At 42.5% G+C, this 22516-nt stretch overlaps 1 protein-coding gene across 5 annotated transcripts in view; it reads left to right on the plus strand.

The window, feature by feature from the left end:
- Positions 1 to 15380, plus strand: part of ARNT2 (aryl hydrocarbon receptor nuclear translocator 2) — a 104648-nt gene extending 89268 nt beyond the window's left edge. For 4 of the 5 annotated variants that reach the window (XM_057427289.1, XM_057427621.1, XM_057427540.1 and 1 more), the window contains 5 exons: positions 1176 to 1275; positions 3832 to 3970; positions 5484 to 5649; positions 8221 to 8357; positions 10752 to 15380. In XM_057427289.1, the coding sequence (XP_057283272.1) occupies positions 1176 to 1275; positions 3832 to 3970; positions 5484 to 5649; positions 8221 to 8357; positions 10752 to 10850 (641 nt within the window). In that variant the 3' untranslated portion in view covers positions 10851 to 15380. The remainder of the gene's footprint in view (positions 1 to 1175; positions 1276 to 3831; positions 3971 to 5483; positions 5650 to 8220; positions 8358 to 10751) is intronic. The other variant, XM_057427374.1, reaches the window with a different exon arrangement.
- The last annotated feature ends 7136 nt before the right edge of the window (positions 15381 to 22516 follow it).

The following is a 22516-nucleotide window of genomic DNA, read 5'->3' on the forward strand; positions in this document are numbered from 1 at the left end:
AAACTAAAATATACTCTTATTACTTGTGAGTTGAATGGGCCTTTTGTCCAGGAGAGCATCTTGTCAAATGAGTGGGAAGGTGGGAAGCTGGAAAGAGCAAAGGGAAAAATGAGGAGGCAGACTTGATTTCTAGGCCTATCAGAGGTGTGTAGCAACAAATGCACTTGGAAGTAATAAGGTAAGATGGGGAAGTTGAATAAAGGCTGCTGAGGCAGACCTTCAAATGATTTTCAGAGAAGTAGTAGTAGTGAGGTTTCCCTGGCCTTTGGGATAATCCAGTGCCGGTTAAATTAAGGGACCAAATGGCACTGTTCACCCAATATCATTTCTTTCAATTAGAGACTGATCTCCAGTTGCCACATTAAGAGTGGACTATAAAAGTTAATGGCATCTCCATGTGTGTGTTATTCACTACGCTAGTCTGTCTTGCACCCCCCTGAGATGCTTGCATCCTGTTTCATGGCTCCCTCGAGCCACATAGAGGACATCATAATCCATAAGAGACCAGTGTTTTGCATTGCCACAGCTCAAGTGGGCAGGTTTTGGAGACACTCAGACCCGGTAACAGTGGAGGGCTTCTTGTGGTGCCAGAAACATACCCTCACCTGAGGCCATCCCCAGGTAGACACAGAGGCACATGTGCATCAGATCTTCTTCATACCAGGCTTGTTTCATGTGGCATTTCCCCTGGGCAGACATCCCATCTTTCTTCCAGAAAACCTTTGTTCCGCTTTTCATCCTGTAGCTGGACCCATGCCCCCATCACTCCCTACCTCAGCCAGAGCCACTCTGTCTCACATTACCCCTCCTGCATACATCGTCAGGAGCAGTTTCCAGCAGGCACAGAGAAAGTCTGTGCTGTGTGACCAGAGGGCACATACCAGTGGTATGTTCTTTGCAAACAATGGTATTAATGAGGTACATCCTGAGAAGAGGGTATGAAGTACACACAAACCAGCTGTGCCTCTTGTTTCCTACTTAATTGTCATATAGCCCTTTTTTGTCACTCCTAATATGTTCCACAGGACTTCTTCATTAAGCTTTAAGTGGCAAAGAAAACTTCCTGATGCATATATATATATATATATACACATATTGCAATTCTCATTATATAATTTTGCCTTCATTTTCTCATCCTCTGAACTTTTTTTCTGTGATTTGTTTTTCTTCTGTAGCAGATAAAAAAATGATGGCCTCAGCATCAACAGCAGGAAACCAGCAGCTTTACTCACAAGGAAGCCCATTTCAGCCAGGACATTCAGGAAAGACTTTCAGGTACTGTAGTCCAGATCCTAAACATACCAGTTTCTGTCTGAGAGTTGGGAGCTGTTGCCTTTTTATCTCCTGGAAACAAAAGCAACCTAAGATGCAGAGGCTTTCTTTACACGAATGAGGTTTGGTTTGTGTACTCTTTTGTCCTATGTGGTACCTCAGCACTTGGGCTAGGCTTACAAGCTGAGATGGCCTTGATATCTCTCTTAAAAATACTTGTTGCTGTGATGATGTAATTGAAAAAAGCTAAGAACCATCAACAAATCACAAAGGGAAATAAATGTGAGAGGTGACGGGGCAGGCTCAGATCTGAGCAACATTCAACCAAGCTAGGTTGGTGCAAAGTTTTGTTTTGCACTTAGAGCTGTCAGTACTTCTGCAGGCTGACTTGAAGAGCATCATTAAAGGGAACAGAAGATGCTTCATCCATAGTCCTTGGTGAGAGAACAGAGACATGAGCAGTTTTCTGAGGCAGCTTCCAGATGCACATAAGGTGGTGGTTTGTCATTTTTCAAGGCATTTTTGAGTTACTCAGAGTGCATGTTGTTGCCTACCAGCTGCCAATACAGATTTGCCTCATCTGAAGTTTGAGAGTTTGCCTTCATTTCCAGTGAATTTTTGAGAGTGATTATATTTACCTTGGTGCCTTTCCTATCACCATTCTGGGACTGTCACACTGGAGTTTCGTCCTTCTGTTTTAGGTTGTGAAGGTGAAGGAACAGCCATTTAGAGGCTGTCATTTCCAGGAATTAGAACAAATCTGCAAATGATAATTTTATTTAAACCCATGTGTCCTTAAAGTTGCTAATAACCTCAGTGGGGAGAAATAAAATCCCCATGCATGTGTTTTGTCAGAGTAAAACGAAGAATGACTTAGGGGGGAATATGACAGTAAATTAAAATGTCTTTTAATTGGATATTGTATATTGCTGGATGGTTGGCTTGCCATCATGGGGTTTTGTGTGGTTTTTTTTCGTTTCCTTTGTTAATTCCTGATCTTTAACACTAGCTTTTTTCCCACTGCTGTTCTATTACATCAAATAATGACACATCTGCCAGCATTTCCACCCTTGGTGAACTGTCCTCCTTGAATCCTCTCCAGCCTGGTCCATTCTAACAGCCTTTAGGCACTATTTTACAGGCTCCTGGTTTCAAAGTACATGGGCCAAATACAGTCCAAGCCCCTGCAATGGTGGGACTTGCCAGTCCAGCTGGGCAGGTGCTGGCAGTGGGGGCAGCCCTTCCCAGCAGCTGTTGTGTGTGTCTCAGTTCAGCCAGATTTAGATGGACCTTCTGGTCCACGTTTGCCTCTTCAGAGATTCTGTAGTAGTGAAAAATAAAATAAAAAATTTTTAAAAATCCCAACTAACAGAAAACAAACTCTACAAAGAATTTCTAAACACATACTTTGCTTTTCAGCAGCTTAAGAAAGAGAGAATAGCAAGTCCCATATTCAAATGCCTGCCACGTTTTGCTTACCACTCTGGGAGGGCTTTTGTCAGCCTTCTCAGAGGATTCAGATTCCTGCTTCCTCTCTGCTCAGCCTTGTTTACTTCTTTTCTCAATCTGCTCTCTTCTTTCTCTGTAAGACTGTGAAAATAGGCAATAGGGAAGGGACTGGAGAAAAGAATGATCTGTTTCAGTTGATGCACAAGAGCATTTTTATATGTTGTGTCTTCATTTATATTAATTTATGTATTTATAGATGACATGTAAAATAATGACTGTATAATTTAATATATGAAATATAGAAAAGTGTGTTGACAGTGTGTGGTTACATAGATTCAGTTGTTCTAGATTTTCATGAGAATAAGTACTAAAGTGGAGCAGTCCTTCATAAAATTGTCTTACTTCAGAATTTCTGGGAAATTTCTCTGTAGTGAAATTCATTGATTAGGAAACAGATAACATACAAATGAGTTCCTTTGGAAATACCTTTTTTTTTAAATTCCAGAGCTATTACAATACCTTAAGTTTCTGTCTTGATGATTCTTTTGCCTGGGTATATAACTGCATGCTGCTCTTTAGCATCAGTTGGTGAAAAAAGGAATTAAAAGCTCAGATTTTTAATATATAACACATGCTTCTTCATTTCCCAGGCAGAAAACAGATAAAGAAGTGCTTATAGGTATCATCTTTTTGTGCATCTTCATTTAGTATAGCATTTAAGCAAATGCTTAAATTGAGTTTAAGCACTAATTTAAAATTCAGTACCTGACTGAATACTCTCTACAACCAGGTTTTTTTTAATGTATTAGGTATTAAACTAGTATGGAGCTAAGTTTTATGCACCGTGTGTCAGACTGATTTTATTCTTGCAAGCCCTTTCAAAGAGATTGCTGAAGTCTAATTCAAAATAATTTTGCCCTCTGTGTCTATTTGACTGACATTTTAGAATGCCAGTGTGGGTCATAGTTTTGTGATGGTTTTAAGTCATTTTTTTATCAAGACATATTGAACAATTAGTTTTAATGTGATTATCAAAATTTCCATGTGTGGAATATTACTCGTGCACTGGGAATATAACTTACAAATGAGGCACTGTTTCTGTTCCTTTAGTTCATCTGTGGTACATGTGCCTGGTGTGAACGACATCCAGTCTTCTTCTTCAACAGGCCAGAATCTGACACAGATATCTCGCCAGCTAAATCAGAGTCAGGTTGCCTGGACAGGAAATCGCCCACCATTTCCAGGACAGGTATTGATTAAAGGTGTTTTATTTTCATGGTCATTAAAGATTTCCAATCTCTGTGCTTTTTACAAAAGAGCTAGTAGACCCCACTTGTAATATGATTTAATGTACTTTGTCATTATCATTTATGGTTGGAGAGAAATAGATTCCCCTACTTCTGTTCCTTGGCAGGCTATAATAATTTAAGACAGCTGTCCTGTGTGTAATTGCATTTAGTTTGTAATAGTGTCCATAATAGTGGCAGTCGCTATGCTGACATAAGTCCCAGTGGCAGGTCTCAGTCTTGCACTTACATGTGCACTGAATGAAGCGAAAGAGGACAGCTGTTTTCCTTTAGTATTAAGGCTGTGATAATCTTTTCTCGGATCAAGACCTTGCGCCCAGCAATATTACCCACAGTCTGCAGAGTTATCAGAAAGGGGCACGTACAAATCCAGGCAAGAATTCAGAGCAGAAGCTACTTAGCCTGATGAGCACGTCCACCAGCTCCCTCTGTACCCACACCTCTGTACCTGGGTGGTTCCCATCCAGCTTCAAGGACTCGTGTGTGTCTAAGTGGTGTAACTAGTCACTGACTGTTTCCCCTTGGATTATGGGGGCTTCATTTTGCTCCCTGTCTTCCAGGGGATAATAGCTTCACTTGAGTGCATTGATTGCCAGTAACAGTGCACAACATTAGAAGCATCCAGGGACCTAATCACCTTTAATTTCTGCTTGTGGAATTGGTTAGGCAATGAGTTTTTCTTGGAGCTGTTGGATTTGTTCAGGATGCAGAAAATGGTTTATAAGCAGTTTCTGTCTGTAGCCTTAAATGTTGCTGTAGCACATGACTTTGGATGAGACATGTCACCTCCCTTAGTGTACATGTTGTACATGTTTCAAAGCGGCCTGCAGTGTTTAATCATTTGTGTAACATTCTTGGAGATCATATGACAAAGCCATTATGTAGATTAAAATGGTAGCAAGTTGGTTTTTAATACCTTTGACTCAGCTCCCCAGTTAAAGCAACACGAGTCTGTTCCTACTCTGCTCCCAGGACTGGCGAGTCTCTCACTCACTCCCAAACCTTTTACAAGGCAACATAATTGCTGCCTGTACTTAGGCAGAGAGATAAAGCATCTTATTAGTTTTGGAACATCTTTGACCATTTACTCCAAGCACTGGAGACTCTGGTCATCTGAGAACTGTATATATTCTGTAACACATTCAGATAACCATGAATTTACTGTGGCAGTGCAAAATCAAAACACTTGGCAAATAAAGGTGAATTCTTTATACCTGTTCAGTTTGAGATTAGAAGAAAATCATAGCTCTGATACTGAGTATGTGTGAGTTAATAAGGAGGAGAGCTCTGTCTTAGTTTATAGTCTGTTGTGTTCCTTCTGCAGCAATGAGTTGGCTTTGACAGAAATGAAATATGGCTGAGACAGAAATATCACGGCTATTTGCATCTGCAGAGTTTCTGTAGTCTTTGCTTTGCACTGTTAAAAAGTGAGTCTGCTATGCTGTTCCTCCTCAGCAAATTCCATCGCAGTCTGGCAAGGCTCAGTCATCTCCCTTTGGGATTGGAACAAGTCACAGCTACCCACCTGATCCGTCGTCGTACAGCCCCCTTTCCAGCCCGGCCACCTCTTCTCCAAGTGGCAATGCCTACTCAAGCTTAGCAAACCGAAGTGCAGGGTTTGGTAAGTTTTAAATGACCTAACACAGAAGTGCATATAAAAATGAAACTCCTCAGCATTAACTTCATTAACAATCCTCCAACCTTTCTTCTGGTGGGTTGGTTGGGAAGCCCAGGTAGGGAAAGGGTTTTGCATTCTGCTGTTGAGCGTAGTGGACAGACATGACCTGTTCCCTCCTTGCTGCATCTCCTCCATGGAACACACTTCAGGATATTGTGTTATTTTATGGTATGAGGGAACCATCTTTCTTTTTCCCCAGTAAATGGCGACATGAATGATTCAGAAGTTGCTTACATCAGTAGTTACCTGTCCTGTCAAATTGTGGTCAGCAGGTTCAATTTCTTTTTACTTTTGAGAACTCTTAAATGCCACATATGGACATTCTCTTAATTTTTTCTACTTCTCTGACTGCATTGCAGTGTTCTTCTGCTCAGAGGTGGCTTGTTGAAGTTTGGCTGGAGATAGTTTTTTTTTGGATTTCCCTGTGCTACTAACCTCATCAGTGTAGGTGCAATGTTTTGAAATGGTTTTCTTTTCCTATTACATGCTAATTTAGTGGCTTTCAGACTGTGACCCAGTGGCTGACCCCTTGGTAAGTTTTCTGCACTCCACCAGCAGAATAATATTCAAGAGTAAAAAATAATATGAATCCGTCAGTGGTAAACAGACATGAAAAATGTTGCTGGTGGGTAATAACGTGCCATTCCAAACAGCATAGGTAGCAGTGTGCTAATGTGTGTCATTTTTCTCTTGTTCCTTGAGAATAAAATGGGTACAGACCTGTTGCAGATCAGCCTCACCGAGTGCAGACCTGCGCTGCTTAGAAAAGGTGCATCGAAACAGCTCTTCCCACAGGGCATTATTCATGCCTCCATTTCCATTTGCACCAGGCTTTGTACATTTGTTTATGAGACAGCCTTGTATTTCAAGCCTAAGCTACTTGGCAAGAACTCTTTCACCTAATGAGAAACATTTCCTGACCTACATCAGTTTGGATACTATTAATAACTCAGCCTTCACAGAGACGAATGTCTTGAACCTCCGGCTGGCAGTAACTGTTTTGCTGAAAAGCAGCATCGTTTGCCTCACTGAGTTAATTTCAATGTGTTGTTCTGAGAAAAAAATAACTTGCAGCTTTCTTTTAAAGGGTAACTTAGATGGATTTTATTTTGTCCCATAAAATGACTGCAGGGTTTCTGAGTCAGCTAAATTATTGCTTGTGGTAACGTCAGTGAGGGAAGAACTGTAATTATCCACTTCAGATGTGATAGAAATACATCACTACAGCCTGTTCGCTTTCCTGTAACATGTTTGCTTTATTTGTCTTGCATGGTTTTGCTGGTAGCCACAAGTATTGGATTAAGCATGTGTTTCTGTATTTTCTGAAGCCATGATTATGAGTAGTGATTGATTTGGTATGATTGAGTCTGGTTATCAGAGACCTGACACGGCACACGTGTGGATGTTTGGCACAGGAAATTTGGCATCTTTGGCAGAGGGCATTGATAACTGGGGAGAGCCAGATCTACCCAGCTTAGTTCTCTGCAGGGAGGGGAAAATGGGCAAAAATAGCAGGAGTAGTTAGAAGGAAAATGTTCAGAGAAAAAGCATAAGCCTGGTAGGAAGCTTTCTAAAATGTTAATTCTTAGAAGGAGATATTGTAAAAAATTGAAGGAAAATTATCAAGAAATTTTATATATTTGGGAATAGTCTATAGAAATGGAGGGCAATATGAATCCAGCCTATGTGTGACCTGTGACTGTACTCATGAAAACAGTATGTGTAATAGGTGTAAAATGTGTGCGGCATCCTGTTTGTTTTTTTTTTCTAGTAGACTATTTAGAGGAAATGCATCTCCCTGAAGTCATCAGTTTAAGTGTATTTACCATAACACCTTGCTGTTCATGTTACTCTGTGACATTTAAATGGCCTCAGACTTTTAAGATGCCATCACCATATGAACAGGATAGTAATTTGCTATAAGCTGCGTGTTAAAGAAATCGTTTTTCATTGTTAATATTGGAGGACGTGGTAGACCAAAAGCAACGCTGCATTTAATACAACAGTGTCTGCATTTAGCACAGCAAGGCTGTTTGCCTGTTGATCTTACTGGTTTTACATCTGCTTACAAAAATCTTAGTTCTGCTTACATATTTCCTAGCTGAGTAGGTAACTGTGCACCCACTGCTCTACAAGAATGTGTGTTTCAAAAAGAAAGAGCATTCAGATGATGCAGTTTGGTATTTAAGTAAAAAGGCATGTAAGCAGGGGAGATGCTTTGAAAATTGTTTTCCATTGCCTGGCTTACAGTGTCACTGTGTGTTTTGCTGTGAGCAATTCACCTGCCATGCCTGTACAGCCACAGCAATGAGCTTTGCTCTTAGGTTGACCCCCACCATGCAATTCAGGGCTGAAACTGGTTTAGGGCTTCCACCCTGCAGGGGCTGGGTGTCACTTGGGATCTGTTTTCTAAAGTGATATGCGAACACAGGCATTGATGAATGAAGCCTCAAAAGCAGGTGGGAGTTCTGAAGGAGCTGCTCTCTGACTTCTGCGCTTTCTTTCCCCATCCAGCTGAAGGTGGCCAGAGCAGTGGCCAGTTCCAGGGAAGACCTTCTGAAGTCTGGTCCCAGTGGCAGAGCCAACATCACAACCAGCAAAGCAGCGACCAGCATTCACACCCCCAGCCCAGCCAGACTGAGGTGTTCCAGGTGAGGAGAGTTCAGTGAGCCCAGAGTCCCTCTGACAACAGCTCAAAGCTGAGCTGAAGAACTCTGGCCCTCAAAGATCAGGCTGCTAGCAGGGCTTGGAGCAAGTACCTCTTGCTATATGGTGCCACAGGTTGGCACTGCTATTAGCTGGCATTAACTACAGCTGAGATGGTTTTGTTTTCTGCAGAAGAACAGCATCTTTGCTGATGTAAAATGTTGCTTTCCCTTCTCTTTGCACCCTGTACTTAGGATTTATGTGTTTTGCAGGGAAGCAATGAAATAGTCCCAAGTAGAGTGTCTTTCTTATCCTGGTGCTGGCCTCTAAAATCCCAGACAAAACCAATTAGACATCAGTGTAATTTTCTGTGATGATTCAAGCAGGAAAGGAGTCTGATACTGCATAGAAGATAGTGGCCAATACTTTTTTAAGGTTAAAGCCAGTTCGATATCAGATAGCTGGTAAAAAATCCTCTTCGACTACCTGATTTTTTTAATATTAAGAATAACTTGGGGCCTTCACTATGGATGGAGTAAGACTTCCTAAGTTAACTAATAAGGCCTCTATGCTTGTATAACTTGTTTTTAAATTAGATCAAAAAGGCAGTTTGCAAGAAAACAGTGCAGATAAATGCAGAAACGACAATTCAAGCCCCAAGCAAGGTTTGAAGTGGGGCACCTCATTATCTTTTAGAAAGTAAATTCACCTGCAAGACCGGGCTCATGCTTAGTCACTCACAGGAATGCTGCAGGAGAGACATTAGCCTGGAAATATTCCTGTGTGAGCAAACCATTGCTTCACAGAGGAACAAATAGCATTACTACATCTGGAGTAACTACCTGTCTGCATGCTCTTACCCCATGGCCCAGGCAGGAGTAATCTATGGCATCCCTCTCTGTTAGCAAAGTTTAATGGCTTTGCACATACTTTAACCCAAAAGCGTATTCAGGGTAATTCCATGGAGCCGATGGCTCACAGAGATATGGGGCTCCAAGCAGCAACTTTGTGTCCCAGCAAATGTCTTATGGAATTAGTGGGAAGGAGGGACAAGGGAGAAATGGAGAACTGGGCTCGCCTGCAGAGCTCTTAGAGGACTGTGCATTTGGAGAGAATTAGGACAATAGCAGGATGTGATGGGTAACCTAGATGAGCCCAGTTAGAATGCTTCCAAGAAGTTGCTTGCATTGTTTGTGCCTGAAGCCAACTCTGGGTTTGCTGGACATAAAGGGAGAGGCAAACTCAAGAGGGGAGCTACCCTGCTGGGTCTGTACCTGAGGTGACCTTGCTGCAGAGGCTCCAGCAGCAGGAATGTCTTTAAAGATGGAAGTGTAAATAGGTGAGGGCAGCTACAACTTCCCCTTGGCTGGGAAGGAATGTGGAAAAACTTAAAATAAGTGCAAATTTTGGTCAGAAAATGAAGGCTGAGAAACTGCCAGCTGTGTTCACAGCCTTTTTCACTATCATCGACAGGGATGCTGAAGAGATCTCAGATGGATTCTAATCTATCTTATTCTGGGGTAACTTATCAGTACAAAGCAGTTCACAGTAGTTATTCCTTCACAGAGCCAACCCTGTGAGCTTTCTTATTTGCTCTTTAGGTTTTGTTTTATTGTAAGGATAATGAGCCATCCCTGCAGAACTTGGCTTTGCAGTAGGAGCTTGTTATTGTAAGGACTGACAGGAAAGGCAAGCATAAGCTCCGGTTTTCTCAGCAAGGGATATCTTTTCCCTGTGGCTTCAGTCTCCAGCTGAGAGGAAAGGTTGAGTATTTTTTGAAGCCTCCTGCAGGGACCTCACTTGGCTCAAGACACGTGGGAGCAATTACCATGAAATCCCATTTCTCCCGAGAAGTTCCTGGTATTTCCTTTGCCTCTGCACGTTCATGAAGGTTGCTTGGGCATCTTGTTAGTGGGGGTGGATGTCCAGTCTAGTGTTCCTCAGGACTAAGAGCAGTAATACATTCACTGACTTGCTGGTGAGCAGGTTATACCCCCCCCCAACTTATACATGCTTTCTGTGCAGGAGTGTGTGAGATGTTTAATACCTCCCATATAGCAAAAAGAGAGGGTTTTTTTCTCTCCATATGTAGCTACCTATTCCAAAGGGAGCTGTTTCAGCATGGGAGGAGTATGTGGCAGCTCAAATGTGCCTTATTTAGAGGAGCAATCCAAAACTTCTGTCTTGTTAAAGTCCCACCTCCTGTTCAGAAACACTTCAGCAAAACATAAGTAGCACACAGGCCTTAGCCTACCCCCCTGCACAGGTCTGGTTTTCACCTTGTTTATCTAAACTTGTTTTTTTCTGGTTTTACATTGAAAAGATGAACAGGAAACAGTCTGTGTCTGGATAACATGTCAGGAAGTGACACTTCACTTTGATTTTTCCTTATCATGCAGGACATGCTGCCAATGCCAGGGGATCCAACGCAGGGTACTGGCAATTACAACATTGAAGATTTTGCTGACCTGGGCATGTTTCCACCATTTTCGGAGTAGCTTGCAAAGCAGGAATGGAAGTTCTTCTCCAAGGCCATTTCAAGTGTAATTTTGGCTCTGCTTTTTCTGTGTTGCATTTCTATAGAAGCTACTAAACCAGAAGACGCATTTCTCATGTTTTGGATAGTGGTGTAGGGCTTGCTCTCTCCTCCTTAGGGTGCATCAGTGCCAACAGAGGAGCTCCAGCACTTATTGGTGTTCATTGACAGCTCCTTTATTATTATTTTATTGTCATCTACCTCAGAGATGAAAAACTTTGCTTGATTTAAGAAAAAAAAATCTCTGAGTCTTAAATATTTGAATGTGAATGATACCTAATATTTCCTTTGAATGGTAATTTTTAAATAGATAATGAAGTAATAAAGACTAACAAAGAAAAGGTAAGGTAATTTCGTGTTACAGTGCCTACCGCTCAATTCCAATGCCTTGCTTTAAGCTTAAGTTTGTGGAAGCAGACACAATATTCTGTTTTCTTTTTCTTGTAGTTTTTAGGTCACTTTGAATGTGAGATTAAGCAACATAACGTAGGCCTGTCTCGCTGAAGATTCAGCTCTGCCTTTTCTAACTTAAACTTGAATGTGTGTACATTTTGGTACTTTATGTATATCTTGTGCTGTATGAAGTGATTTCCTGTACTGGTTTCTTTTGCTTTTACAAAGGGTCCGTTCTGGAGTGCACTGAAAAGTTTGCTTATACACATGGAGGATTTAGGTATCATGGGAGTCTCCATCACTTAACATAGGTGTTCTTGCTTTTAATTCAGGTGGTTCTCTATTCAGAACAAACATTAACTTACATAAGCTATTAGTCTGGTTTTGCACTGAATCAAGGCCTATAACTCTCTGCTTTTCTCACTGGCTGCTTTAATTTCTATTGTTCTTGCTTTCCCAAAAATATCGCCTCATAAAAAATGACTGTAAAGACGTCGAGATTGCATTTTCTATATTTGGTGCATTTCCTTACTGTGAAGTACTTTTTTATACTGTGAAACCTCACATTTTAACAGTGCAAGGTGGTGGCCTATTACTAGGAAATCATTTGCTGCCAGCAGTGAGATGGTTTTGTAGTGTATAATTTTTTTAGAGTGAGTTGGTAATAGATATCAGTTGGACTATTGTCCACTGCGTTCACAGAGATAACTTGAATTTTTGCTTGGATTCCCAAGCAATCCCTTCTGTTTAGCCCTGTTAATCCTATTCTGTTAAATACGGGATTTTCAGTTTACCAAGTATGTTGAGGACTCTTGGCTATTCTGAATGCTGTATGCTTTTTCTGCAGGGTAGGTTAATCACCTTCCTCTTGGATGAGTCACCCACCATATGTCTTCATCAGAAATGAGGTAGAAAGTTTTTTATTCAGTATTTCATATGCATGGTAAGTTACAGAGGTTGGGTTCTAAGGTCAGCATTTTTATCCAGATCATTTCTTCTGGGATGGGAGGAGAAGGAATTGTTCACGATGGAACCCGGAGTTCCCACATGCAGGTTGTTCATAACCTTTGAGGTTGGACAGTGGCAGCCAGCCTTTGCAGAGGAGGAAGGGGACAGCTGCCCTCTGCCTTTCCGTATTCAGGGACCATCACAGACCTTGAAACATCAACCCAGGGCATAGCCCCCATTTAGAAGGTCTCAATGTCCACAGCAATTCTTAGACCTCACAGCACTAGGATCTGCCATCTCATAGCTCCTCTTGAATTCTGGGGTGCCTCCAAGGGGAGGCACTGTGCACATCACACAGTCCATCTTGTCAGGATAATGCCTTGGAAAGCAGGCAGGCCTCTGTCCCACAGCCTGCTCTGCTCACACAGGTTTCATGCTGGCAAGCAATGCAGGTGGCTGGGCTGCAGCAAACATGACCCAGGGACGTGGCTTTAACAGCCATATCGTGATGTTCCCATCTGGCTTTGCTTTCCTGACCTTCTCTGAGAAGAGCATGTAGGTTTCAGTATCCAGGAAGAGTCCTTCCTACTGTTTCATGTGCTAAATCTGGGACCGATCTCTTACCCTGTGGGCTGAGACTAGAGACTCTTTATGTTTCTAGATACAGTACTGGAGAGGCCTCAGATCTCCTGGTCTGTACTTGCCTCTCCCGAATCACACTGAGAACAAAAATCCATATATCTCTTCTCTGCCAGAGACTGGGAAAATACCTTCTTAGGTGAGCAAGCCATGCACTACTCTTTTAAATCCATGCATGTTTATTCTCTTGGAGCCCTCTCCCTTTCGCATTCACGATGAATGACTGCTCATTGAATCAGATGGGCAAAGCTCTACTATCCCAGAATGAAATTCATTGACCTCTGTAAATGGTGCCTATATGCTGCACTAGCTGAGCAAGGTGGTCAGCATCTGTACAGTGGAGCATGCTTTTGAAAGGGGCTGATTGCCAGGAAGAAAGCAGTAGAGGAGCAGTTTGTATCTCTGCACAGGAGATGCTTGACATGATGTAAATGTCACTTCTTCTAAAATGTTTAAAAATATTTCTCCATAAAGTGGAAAATTATTTGAAAAAAGTGCTGCTCTTCTTTTATTTTACCCAACAAACTGCTGTAAGTGTAGTTACAATATACTTTGTTCCTGAATTCAATCTAAAAATAAGGTTTTTAAAGTAATTTTCTGTATCCTAGCATCAGCGATGCTATCTCTTCCTCAGTGTGTCATGATTTTTATACTACTGTAGAAGGCTTCTCATGTACAGCAGTTGGTTGTGCAGTTAGAAGTGCACTGTTAGAATTTCAAGCACATCTCTTTTTTGGTTTTGTTTTTTTAAATACAGTATTAGTTTTTTAAAGCCAATACGCCTGGGGCATCAGAGCATGGACTGCTGCTCGCCTTGTAGACCACTCCTGCCTTTCTGGTTGGGAAAGGGGATGGCTACTCCATTAAGGTGCAGTCCAGATAGTGCCAGGTTTGGGTTTTCCCTCTGAGCCATTATCATCTGCCACCAGCGCTAGTGCTTTCTTCGTGGCATTTCCGCCTTCCTTGCCTTCCCTCCCATTCCCAGCCATCCCATCTCCGCAGCACTTTCCCGTGCCCCAATGGGAGGTGTTGTGGTGCCATTCCCGAGCCAGCGAGGAGGGAGCACTTAACAAGCTTCAGGAGTTTGGCAACTCTGTGCTTCTGACCGAGCGAATGAGCAAGTTCAGCGTTTGCTACCGCTGCTGGGCAGCCCGCGCTGCCCTCGCCATGTGCTGCTGTCGTGTCAGTGGCTTGCTCCTCTGAAACAGCCTCATCCCAGGTTTTGTGGCCAAAACAAGCTGTGTAGCGTTGGCTGTGCTGTATCTTTTTATCACGTGTTTGGTTAGTGAAGCAACTTATTTATCCTATAGCTGAAGTTATAAAGTGCATTTGGAATGCTAGCGTTCTTATCACGTGCCGTTGGTGTAGCTTTGCTGACACTGGGGCTGCCGGTTTCCAGAATTACACAGGTGGTGGACTTCTTGTTTCTTTTGTGTTTTTTAAGCTGGAAATAAAGCTGTCACTCCTGATCGAGCTGTGTTGCGAACATGGTGTTTCCTGACACTGGATCTTTTGGGTTTTAAGCTGGTGAAGCAAGAAACTGCAAATAGTAATGGTCTGGGTGAGTTATTTCAGTGCCCCGCAGGCATGTAGGCTGAGAAGATTTTAGATACTAAAATACTTGCATTAGTTTATTCAGACAAGCAATCCTGTTTAACAAGAGGGACTCCATCACATTACCTGTTACAAGTGCTACTGGCAGTACCTATGGTGATGCTTTAACCAGATAGTTCCATTTGTAGCTTTGTTGCCTTTTTTGTTGTTTTGAAGTACAGTATGAAACTGTAAATACTTCTTGCAGTACTGCCTTTTTAACTCTTAATTACTTTGGGCACAGTGTTAAATAGTGTTGGATTTACCCAATTGCTATGACATATATTTTTATACATAGGTGTACTCTTTCTTCGAGAATAATACAGCCATTTTGTCATTAATGCCTTATCAGTGTCATACTGCTGTTGCTCTTTGTTTGCAAGGTATCGAGTGAACTAATTCCTACTTCAGATATTTTCTTGGCAGTGCTCAAGTTTGGCTTCGGGTGATTTTTTTGCCAGAGTCCCATTTTTCACAGTTGTTGGCTGTGAGGAGAATGTGGACTTGGTTTTGTTTCTGTTAAAGGAGCAAAGAAAAGGTGATGGCATCTAATTGTCTTTAGAAGGTCAGTCTTTTCCTGCTCTAAACCGGAGTGCATTTCATGGAACTGATGACTGCGGCACTGATTACTTTGTGTAGATTGATGGTCTTTAAAAAGAAAAAAGAAAATAGAGAAAAGAAAAAAAAAGAAAAATAAAACAACTCCAAAAATGGGCTTCTGTCATTGTTAGGCACTTGGTTACGTATCTGTTTAAACTCTTCATATTGATGTGAAATTGTGCTGTGGATAAAGTGTATTTTGTACTTCTGAATGTTCTATATTTATGACTAACAAGTACAGAATCAGTTGTGTGTATGTATAACTAATAACTGACTTTTTAAATTTCATTAAAATAAAGATGTCATGAGGTGTTGTTAATCCCTGTCTTTGTGTAAATAAGTAAGATACGCTGTTGGGAACGGTCAGGTAGGAAATAACCCTGAATCTTAAGATTCATGCCAAATATCAGAAGATTAAGCATTGATCTTTGTAATCTCTTCCTATGCTGTGTGCTCATGGACGGGAAGTTCCCCTTTTATCTGTCTTGTGCAAAGGCCATCCAGAGGGAATGGGAGATCTCAGCTTTTAAAAGAAGTTCCAGAAGAACATCATTAACAGCCCTGTTCTGCTGATGACACGGGGGGGTGTGTGAACTGGTATCTGTATTGTGGAGGTTTTCATTAGAGCACAATTGGTTTACAGTTAATTCAGAGGCTGTGGCAATTTTATTCACTCACTGGGGTGGTAACGCAGTGGTTTGCTTATCCACCGTTAGGTCTTATTGTTCAAAGTTTAAAAATGCTTGTATCCTTCCCACAAACATTCTGGTGACCTTTTCAGACTTTCTTTGTAAAGCACATTTGCCTTTCACTGTGGTGCTTCATTGTTTAACAGTGTGTTTCTTTGTCGACTTGACAGTTTGTAAGCGGGATTTACCTTGCTGATAAATCCCAAAAGCTGATGACTGGACCATGGCAGGAACTGAAGATGCTGTGCTCTGGCGCCTGCCTTCCTGGTGCAGGGTAGGTGGTGTTTTCACAGCTCTGACTGCATTTTCAGTCATCTTCATTCTGGAGCTCTGCTGGGAGCTGATGGGAAACCTGCGGTCAAAGCAGGACTCTGGGATGTGCTTAATCCAATGCAGCCACCAGCCCTATCTGCTCTGTTGGGCTCTGCTCACCAAATGCTCATCCCAGAGAGACAGGTTGATTAGTGAAAATGTTCCATTCTTGCTGTTCACCTGTGAAAACTGGGTTTTCAACAGTGATATTCTTTTGGCATTTCCCCAGATGCTTGCGAACCTCTTTGTTGAATGGGCATGTGCCAGACCATGAGCCCCATTTGGAAGTGCGGCGTGCCTTCAGTGTGGTGGCTGCTTGGTGCTTTTTTGGTGCATTTAAATAAGCTCTTAGTTAATGTTGAAGCACATTATCCAAACAGAAAGGCATATGCAGGATGGATGTTGCACCAAAGACAAGCAGAGTATGGAGGGGTTGGGCTGTGTTTAGGGTCGGGCTGGCTTAGGATCCCTCCTTTCAGATTTATCATCATTAACCTGTGATCCCATGTGCTAAATCAAGTGTACTTTTGGGCACCAGGGTGACAACTGGGTGTGGAAGTGCTAAGAACTATTAATTTTGGTGTGGAATCTGTGTTTGGAGATACTGGATATGAAATGGAGCCAAACGTCCAGTGACAAATAGTCGCTGGAGCTCGGTGTGGCAAGACACCATGGTAGAAATCCACATAAAGGCTGGTACACTGGAAAGAAATGCAGTTGAGGTTCACTGTATCCCTACACTTAGCATCTTTGGCTCTGCATACTGGCACTACTGACTCATAACAACAGCTCAAGTCTTCATTATGATGATAGAAATATATTTTTCTTAATTTTTCCATGGGAGCTAATTCGTTGCCACATTTCCATCAATATGCCATCATAGTTCAGGAAGTATTACTCATTGAATTTTCCCAGTTTCTCTCCAAGTTGGATGTAGCAGGGGTAGATGCAGGCTGAATTCTTCCATCCTTTTTTACCAAGTTTCAGCATATTCCTGGTTGGAGATACTTGGCAGCATCTTTCTTCAAACTTTGGTCTGTCCCACATAAAATCAAATGGAATCACTTGAACTGTATTAATGGATTTGGGATCAGATCCAGAGGTTGCTAGGGCATCTTTTCATTAGCTCTGGAAAAAATTATCTTCTAATTATAGACTGGCACTAAATACTAATATACAAAATGTGCCATTTGGGACCCAATTCTAAAAGATGTCAACCCAAGACTCACACATGGAAGATGCAGCGGTGCTGAAATGCATTTACCATGACTTCTGCAGGCAAAAACATAGCAGCTGTACATACATTGCTGTGATTACAAATACACAGGCGCAACTCAGGGACAGAAGAAAACCCCAGCTGCAGCTTGGAAACCTGCCCCAGTGCACTCACCCTGGTAAAGAAGACTTAAATCCCCCAATGCTTCAGTGCTGCTGCCTCTTATAAATAGCAGGTTCCTCTTCTTGGCTAAGAAGCGAGGTTTTAAATACTTGCAATGTTTTTAAAAACAAGAGGACTTGAAGCATAGAAGCAGTGCACGGTTGAACTGCTTTGGTGCACCCCGTCATCCCAAACATGTTTTGGGTGGCTTGCAGAGCCTTCCCCAGTTACTGCCCATCCCTTGTTGCTGTGGCTAATGACCCTTCTCTTGGAGCCCAAAGCAGTTCTGTGTGTGGCCCTGGCAGGAGGCAGCTTCAGTCTGCAAAATAAAATCACAGTATGGTTATTTTCCATTTAACGCTGGAATTACTGCTCAGATAGACCCATTGTCACTGAGGAGCAAGGATTTTGAGGGCCTAAGTTGCTGCTTGCTTTGCAGTTTTGAGACCTTCACTTTGCTAAATAAACACGCAAGAAAAATTGCTGCCCTGGCACCCATACGCACAACCCACACTGTCTTCAGTGCATGTAGCAGGAGGCAAAGGCTGGGTCATAATCCTTTCCACGTAACAAAGAAATCTGTACTGTGGGATTTGTCTCAAAAACAGCCCTCCTCTCCTTGGGTTTCCTTTGAGTCCAGGGCCAAATCTCTGTGAAGGCCCATGATGAGGGGTACCAAAACATGAGTCAGAGGAGACGTAAATGCTGTGGGATTCCTTCCTTCATGTAAATCACAAACAAACGTCATGACTTTGTTTGTGGTTCAAGTAATTATGAGCTAAAGACATCAGGAGGCAATACTGTACAGTGACAGTGACTTAAGAATGGAATTATTGTTCATTTTAGAATGGCACTCTCAATGGGTATTCACGTCCTACCTCCATCACCTGCTCCAGCCATCAGGAGAGCACAAAGTACTCTGGGTGAGAATTTAGGGCTGCTTGGGGTAGTTAGTGCTGGTCTCTGGGTATGAGGGAAAGATGCAGTGGGAACCATGAGTGAGCATGGAGCATCCCCCCTTCTGAAGAAGAACCTATAAAAATCAGCTCCTGACCCCCCTCACTTTGTCCTCTTGGCACCAGCTCACAGGGCTGCAGGAATGGACTCTCAGTCCTCCCTGTGCTTCCTGTTCCCCCCACACTCTCCGGTATGTGACTGCTCACACCCCAAGCTCTGGCAAGGCTCCCATTCCAAAACAGAACATATGCTATAGTGAAAGAATTGGACATTAATTTTACACAGCATCATGGCCTCTAATACCAAGCACATGTGTCATCGTGGTTATCTTGTGAAGTCAGGAAGAGTTCTTGCCCGATGATTTATTCAGTGATGTAGGAAGGGATCTTTGTCATTGTACCCATGAAGCTCAAACACTGAATGTTTACACCTATCCTGGTATGGTGTGGAAAAACGTCTTCATTTTATTCTGTGCAACCCTGAAACCAGACAGTTATGGCTTTATGAAGAATTTGCAGAACTGATACCTCTGAACTTGAAGTGCTTCTCTTTCCCATTGTCTTTCCAAAAAATGTATTTGGTGGGGTTGAGGCAGAAAAGGTATTTATTGAAATCTGTGAAATTCCCATGAAATGCTTTAGTTCTTGAGAAACTATAAAGTGGTGTGCGCTTCCTTTAAGCCATATTGATGCCGCCACTGCACAGAGATGCTTAATCTAGAGGACTTCTGAATTGGAGTTTATTTAGATTCTTAACATATTTTTTGTGACCTCCATGATTTAAGGTCAGAGACTTCAGCAGGGAGTCCATGCAAGTTGTCACTTTAATCATTTTAGTTCTAAAGATTCATTAAAGTTATGCGAATTGACCTAGATATTCAGACCCTGCTGAGGGAGTGGGGTTCTGCACCAACCTGGGAGGGTTGACCTGGATACATCATCTGGTAATGAAATACCCGAGCAGACCCACTGAAAGTGTCAATTAGATTAATAAGGCTACTAAAAGGCAAAACCCCTAATTCCCTAAGTGGTAGTATTGGATATTTATAGATAGCTGTAGATGCCGATAACACTTCATGGCAGACCGCGCACCCACCCCGAGCTCAGGCAGCAGATTTCCTCTGTCAGGTCTGTAAAATCCCCATTTATCCCCTGCACCCATGTTCATAAGGTGTCACTTACAAAACATAAGGCACTTTTACAAGACTGTTTTAAAACCAGCCCAAGATGTCAGTGTTGAAAAGAGAACTTTATTAGCAGGGGTGGGAATATCCCATAACACAGTCCTGTTTGCTGTTGGGTTTGTGCTTGTTCCCCCATCAGGAGTATGTTTCACAGTCATTTAAACACTCGAGCTGAGCTTCCAGCAACAAGTCCATTAATAACTCCTGCTTCCAGGAGGTTCTAATATTGGGTTAAAGATACCCTGAAGACTCAAATTCCTTTGCTGTTAAGATCTGCCATCCAGAAGAGGAAATCTCTGTTTCTTTTGGCTGTTCCTCATGAAGGGAATACACTCCATTTTAAAAATCTTTCCCCATCACCTATGAAAATGGGTTAAAAACCTGTACTTTTCTCAAATGTGTCCAGAAATGCTGCTAAGATAGCTGTCACCTTCCTCTGTTCCTCACCGGCCTCAGAGCTTAGCAGTAACGGAGCAGAAGGTCTGATCCCTGAACCTTGGATTGCAGTGGGCTTTGCAGCCACAGTCTGTGGCTCAGGAGGTTCAGTTTGGACATTTGGGAAAACTTCTTCACTCAGAGAGCTTGTGCAGCATGGGAAAAGGCTGCCAGTGGGGTCCTGCTGTCTCCATCCTTGTCTGGACAGAGCCTTGGTTGACCAGGTATGAGGCTGGGGAGATCCCCGCTTCACCAGGGTGGAAGAGTCCATGGGTCCTGTACCTCCAGCGTTCCTGGGATTCGATGGGGTCAGCGCCAGTGTTTGGCACAACCATGGAGTCAGAGGAGGCACCAAGACCCTTTGCATGGTCACTGACCCCAAGTCAGTTACAAAGTCCCATGGCCTCCTCGGCAGGTTAGACACAGCCTGCAAGACTGTCCCAGGCTTTGGCCACCTCCAATTCTGTCTCCCTCTTGCCTTGACACATCCTTTCCCTGCATCCAGAAGCCCTGAGAAAGCACTTGTTCCATGCTGCCTGTCTGATGTTGTGCTGTTCCCACACCCATCCTCCTTTGCAGAAGTTTGCTTTACAAAGAGCAGACCTTTTCTAAAGTGACTCAAGTTGTTGACAAAATTCCCCTCAAGCTGCTGACAAAACTCCAGACACAGTCTATCAGCAAGGCCAGTCCCTGAGTTTTGCAAGGAACTTTTCCTTTTTATTACAGGCCCTGAGAAACCAAGAGAGGGAAGAAAGGAACTAGAGTGAAGCAACAAAATAGCTCTTGCCTGATTTGGAGCATTTTTTTGCTGGATGATCTCCAGTATTCCATCACATAAAACCATTATTAACAGCAGAGTGAAACACAAACAAAGCAGTTACCAGACGTAACAACAGTGGGAGAAGTAAACAACAAGGATGTTTAATGGGTAAGATCACAGTTTAGCTACCTGCCAAAACATCTTCCTGTAGGATTATTTCCATCATTGTCACCCAGAAGTGATATGGATTGGTGAACATGCAGTTTCCAGATAATGTGGTCTATTCTGTAATCTCAGTGCTATGGCAAATTGAAGGAATCTAAGAAGGAATCCTGAATTGAAGGAATCTAAGAAGGAAGGCTCTAATTTCCAGTGGTGTCACAGTTCAGTATCAGTTTAGAGTTAGATTTTTAACTGTCTGAGCTAGAACAAGAGCCAGTTCTTTCACAGTATGTCCAATCCCATCACCATGCAAGCTCCTGTTCAGGTGTAATATTTGATATATTCATCAGCTTTTTGGAAATTGATGCTTTTTGATCATTAGTATTTCCTTTTCTAAAAGTCAGTGCTGCTACTTGTTTGCTTTCTCACTTCACTGAGGATCCACAAAGCTGTGGTGGGCTTACCAAGAAGGCTTGTGTTCCTTCACTACTAGGGAAAGTGACAAACTATTGCAGCGCAGTTATGGATGATCTCAATTTGGAGCAGAAAGACTTGTGCAAGACCATGTCAGATGCATCATTTCTGATTCAGAGACCAGCTAAGCCAAACCCACAAGAGGTGAACACAGAGAAGAAAGAGCCACTGTATCCGTCTGCTCTCATTATTTGATGACCCTGGGTACCACATTAGGACCATAGTCCTCTCCTGCCCCAGGACTACCACATTGATCCCCAACATCAAGCTGTGATGAGGAAGTATCTTTCTGGGACACTGACATACACAGGGGTTAAATGACGCTCTCTGAGCACCAAAGAAAATCACTGGTGACCCAAAATTACGATGTGGGAGTTCCTGACTCCTAGGCCCATGCTCATTCCACTAGACCACACTGCCTCCTGAGAAAAAATGTTTTAATGGTATCTGGCCAGCTGTGTAAACATGAAGAGACAACCATGTAAAACTGAACTGCTCCCATTATGCAAGTTATATTCTATTTTATTTGTAAGCACAAATCTTAAATCCCTCCTCCAAAACAATCCTTTTGCAAACAGAAAACAGGGAAATGAGGAAAACCAAAATAATCCCTGAAATTTTGATGTCTGGGGGCTCTAGGTGACGTGACCAAGGTCATTGTCCCTTGAACAGGGAGCCTCTTTCCCTTTACAAGCCTCTAATTTCCAACCTGGCTTCCCTGAGACCTGGTTTCGGGGATGGATAGGCTGATGCTGATATAGCAGATGGGAAAAGCACCTTTCTTTTCACCTTATGAGGTTTCCTGAGGTTTCCTCAGCCATTGAACAACTCCTTCCCTGGTTACTGTAGGAATCAAAGCTACCAATCAATGAGTCCTGAATAACAGTGAGAACTGACCACCCTCAATGTTCAGTATGTTTCCTCATTTTGCCTGTATTATGGGAAGACAAAGCTTTGCCTGGTGTGTTTTGCCTGGTTGGACACAGCCAACCACCCAACAAGAGAGCTTTATTCTTTTATTAAAATCCTCCTTTTCTGCCTGAACATTGCAGGGTACAGAAGAACAAGGGATGTATTTGTGCGACCCATCCTCCAAAACACATCT

This window comes from Pezoporus wallicus, unplaced genomic scaffold, assembly GCF_028554395.1.
Source record: "Pezoporus wallicus isolate ANWC-B61680 ecotype Strahan unplaced genomic scaffold, APGP_CSIRO_Pwel_v1 contig_3952, whole genome shotgun sequence".
In the NCBI taxonomy this organism is placed as follows: Eukaryota; Metazoa; Chordata; class Aves; order Psittaciformes; family Psittacidae; genus Pezoporus; species Pezoporus wallicus.